The following is a 3,781-nucleotide window of genomic DNA, read 5'->3' as shown; positions in this document are numbered from 1 at the left end:
GAGGCACTTGGACCTGGACCAAGTATTTCCTCAAGTCCTGTTCGACATGAACATAAAAGGAGCGAGCCAGATTCCCAGCACCATCAGAGGGCTGAAAAATCCCTGCCGCTGAGCCATGGCCCCTCCTTGCCCGTGCACAGGACTCGGCTCGCCCCAGAGCCACACTCCCCTTCCCTGTGCCAGCACCGGCCCTCCACGTGAGGCCAAACCCCACACCCACGCTGGATGCAGTCTGGCTCCACCTTCATCCTGCTGCCATCCCTGGTGGGATATAGGTTCCCCCCCTCTAGTGACCCCAAACTGCCCAGCACCCAATCCTCCTGCCTGGCACAGGAGGGTGCCCTGGGTGGCAAGTGGTGCTGGCCGGCTCCTGGCCACACTGCTGCAAGCCCTGGCTTGCTGCCCTGGAGGGCTGGGGAAGGTATGGGGTGGCTGCGTAGGTTTGGAGGCAGGAGCGGGAGAGGTTTTCACACGGCTGCCCAGGAAGGGGAGAGCACAGCAGGCTGCGTCACACAGCCGCACCCAGCCTGGCCAGCACCGCCATACTCCCCTTCCCCCTCCATGCCGTCATGCCAGGAAACCCCTTCGGCAGGTGCCAGCTCAGCCAGGAGCTGCGGCAGTGCCAGCTCTCCCACTTCCCGCCTGGCCCTGCTAACCATGGCTTCCTTCCTCCCCTCTCCGCCCAGCCAGTCCTTTGTTCCTGTGTCTCCATCACCGCACTCAGCAAGGTGCCCACCGGCCACCCTTGTCCAGCGTGGAGGGAAGTTGGGTGCCTGCACAAGGGCGCAGGCAGCATCCCCCAACGCCTTCCTGCCTGCAGCACTGAGGGTCTCTCCTCTCCCCCAGCTAGCAGATGCTGGGACATGCCATACAGCATCCAGCTCCCCAGACGCCAGCCCTCACCCTGGCTCCACCGCAAGCAGCTCAGGCCCACAGTCTCGCAGCCTGCCTAGCCAAGGTGTCAGGACCCCACTAGACCCACTTGTCATGAGAGGACCAGCGGAGCACCTCCTTTGCGTGACCACTGAGCTGAAGCAGCCTCCCAGCTCACCCAGTAACATCACAGCAATGGACGCAGTCAAGAGCCAAAGCATGCACTGGTGCTGCTTTTCCCCTGTGCTCCCTAGCTCCACAGAGCAGGACCCCGCTGCAGCCCACAAAGCTGGGGCAGGACACCTCCTTCCAGCCCGCTCCAGCAGCCCCAGGCCTGGCAGGACAACCTGCCCTGCCGGCAGCGCCCTTGCTCAAGGGAACCGGTGGCCAAGGACAGCGGCATGCTCCAGGCAGGAGTTTTAGGGCCGGGGATGCCTCTGGGGTGCAGAGCAGTGCAGGGTCACCCTTTACCATCAGACAAGGGCCCACTGCCCCAGCATGCAGCCCAGCCTCACCAGAGAGTCCCCCCAAAAGCTGGCTACATCACCAGGAATGTCCTCACTGCTCCTGCCTGCCCTGCCCTGCCCAGGACGGTAGCGTTTCCCAAGCCCTGAGGGTAGTGCTGGCCTGCACACACAGTGGAGCCATTGCTTCACGAGGCCCCTGCCCTGGGAGGCTCCTCCATCCGACCAGACCCTTTGTTAAGTGCTGGCTCGCAGCCAAGAGAAACATTTTTTAGAGAATAAACTCGCTGAAGCCGTCTCTGCGTGCTCAGTAGAGATCGGCAGGCCCCGGGGCAGTGGCGCTGGCGACTTAAGCCTCGCACTGTGCCCTCAGGGTCCGTGCTCCGTGCTGGGGTGCTGCAGAGACTCGCGCCCTCCGGGACAGGAGCGTGGTGCCGGGCTCGTGCCGGGGGCATGCCCCCATGCAGCACTCGGTGCCACGAGCAAAGCTGTCCTTTGAGAAGCAGCCTCCATGCCAGCTGCCCAAGCGTCAGCAGCACAAGCGATGCAGTCGCATTCCAAGGCTTATATGGCAATTCCGTGGCCGGAGCTATGGCCAGCACCCACCCAGGGGACCAGGCCAACTGCAGACAGGGACCCACAGGTACCCAGGGCCAGACATGGCCTGGGCGAGCATCACACCAGGAGCAGCTTGCACAACAGCTCTCACTCATGCTGGAGAAACAGGATGGTTTTGCAGTGGGAGCCACATCCCAACACAGGCAGTAGTATGGGCACCACAGTTTTCCTCCCCTCCCTGCCCGTTCCAGGGGCCAGCTCAGGTGCAGAGCTGGAAGCCATGCAGCAGGAGGGAGAGCAAGAGGGCACAAGCCGGCTCCCAGGATGCTGAGCATGGTGTTGCAGTACGGACTAGGAAGCCGACCTCATAGCTGAGACAGAGTGAGAGCAGCTCCTCTCCTCCTGTGGTGGGCACACTCCGGAAGGGGCCTCCCCTGCTCCCCCCCGGCAGCCAGAATGACTCTGCAGAAGCTGTGCAACATTTCACATCTCTGCTGCGGTCCCCTGCCCGGAACACCCCCGTGCCGGACTGCAGCTGATAAGGCTCCGAGGAGGCTACACAGAGCCATGCAGGGCAGGACGCAGGGGCCCCGGCCCATCCGCATCCCCCATATGGCTGTGCCTCAGCCACCTGGAGGCAGCCACCACGGTTCCCACCCACAGAGGAAGGATGGGTGTTGCTGTTCTTGGCTTCTCTTACCCTGGAGATGGAGAGGGGCATGCTGAAATCCTTCCCTCCCTGCAGCCTGAAGCCCCAGGGTGCTGGCCCGTTCAGCATCACCTTGTAGGACTCCATGTCGCCCATCTCTGCAAGGGAAGAGGGCATGATCCTGGTGTTAAGGTATATGGGAAAAACGGAGGGAGAGCACGTGAGAAGGGGGCCTGGCACACCTGGCAGGATGGGGCAGGAGGAGACAGGTCACATTTCCAACCGTAACTCCACCCTGACCATCCTATACTGTGGTTAGAGACGCACCCCAAATCTATCAGCATCTCCTCCATCAGCGCAGAGATGAGGGGCCCAGGCTAATGCTGACTAGTGTCAGAGAGCCAGGTACAGCCCCACTGCCACCCACAGTGGAGCACCCGTGGGCTCCACTTTCCCTTACCCAAACCCAGGACACGCTCTCCCTTACAACACCCCAGAAACTCACACCACTGAAAGCCAAGGCTGTTTCAGACTGCAGAGAACCAGCAGCAGGTATGGAGGGATGGGAACCAGAAGTGTTTTTGCCAGGTGAATTAACAGCAGCAGCCCAGGAGCTGCGTGATGCCACCCGAGGCGCCTGGCAGAGCAGCCAGGCTGGCGCTCCGGCAGCCGGCCGAGCAGATGCTACCTGGGAGCGAGCCCATCTCCGCGAACAGAGCTGGGGCTTCGGCGGGGAGGGAATCCCGGCGCTCCCCTGCCTGCCAGGGCTGCGCTGACAGCTGTCAGCCGGCCAAGGCTCGGGGCAGACGGGCCAGCACCCGCCTCCTGGCTACCTAAAAGGCAACACCAGGCCCCTGCGAAGTTCCCCAGGACTTTTCTCCTGCCTCTGCCAGGCGGGGGACAGGGCCAGCTCCAGGGGCGCAGGGCGCTCCCCACCCCTCGCAAGGGACGGCGGGCTCCCAGCTGGGAGGTGGCGGAGGCTGCAGGGCTGGGGGCCAGCGTGCCCCCGCTCTCCCCGGGCCGGTGCGGGCTATATAAGGCGTGTAAGACGACACCAGCCCGCTCCCCGCTCGGGAGGGCCGGGGGAAGGCTGCGTGTCAGGCATTCCCGGCGCCCGCGCAAGACCCAGCGGGGTTGGGGGTCCCCGGCAGCCCCCGGCTGCAGAGCTCCCCCTGCTCCTGAGGGAGCAGACCCCGGGCTGCCTGCCCCACGGGAACCCCCGCCCCCCCCTCCTCAT

At 63.9% G+C, this 3,781-nt stretch overlaps 2 protein-coding genes across 3 annotated transcripts in view; both read right to left on the bottom strand.

Annotated features, from left to right (window-relative positions):
- Positions 1 to 2,700, bottom strand: part of PDLIM7 (PDZ and LIM domain 7 (enigma)) — a 14,664-nt gene extending 11,964 nt beyond the window's left edge. The window contains exon 1 of one of the 2 annotated variants that reach the window (XM_009893293.1): positions 2,596 to 2,700. In XM_009893293.1, coding sequence (XP_009891595.1) covers positions 2,596 to 2,700 — 105 coding nt within the window. The remainder of the gene's footprint in view (positions 1 to 2,595) is intronic. The other variant, XM_009893285.1, reaches the window with a different exon arrangement.
- Positions 2,701 to 3,326: 626 nt separating this feature from the next.
- DOK3 (docking protein 3) overlaps positions 3,327 to 3,781 on the bottom strand; it is a 4,437-nt gene continuing 3,982 nt past the window's right edge. Inside the window, exons 5-6 of the mRNA XM_009893730.1 lie at positions 3,481 to 3,574; positions 3,327 to 3,377 (exon numbers count right to left, since the gene is read on the bottom strand). Of these exons, the coding sequence (XP_009892032.1) occupies positions 3,327 to 3,377; positions 3,481 to 3,574 (145 nt within the window). The remainder of the gene's footprint in view (positions 3,378 to 3,480; positions 3,575 to 3,781) is intronic.

This window comes from Charadrius vociferus, unplaced genomic scaffold (genome assembly GCF_000708025.1).
Source record: "Charadrius vociferus isolate BGI_N301 unplaced genomic scaffold, ASM70802v2 scaffold1041, whole genome shotgun sequence".
Lineage (NCBI taxonomy): Eukaryota > Metazoa > Chordata > Aves > Charadriiformes > Charadriidae > Charadrius > Charadrius vociferus.
This window is presented reverse-complemented; position numbering and strand designations above follow the sequence as displayed.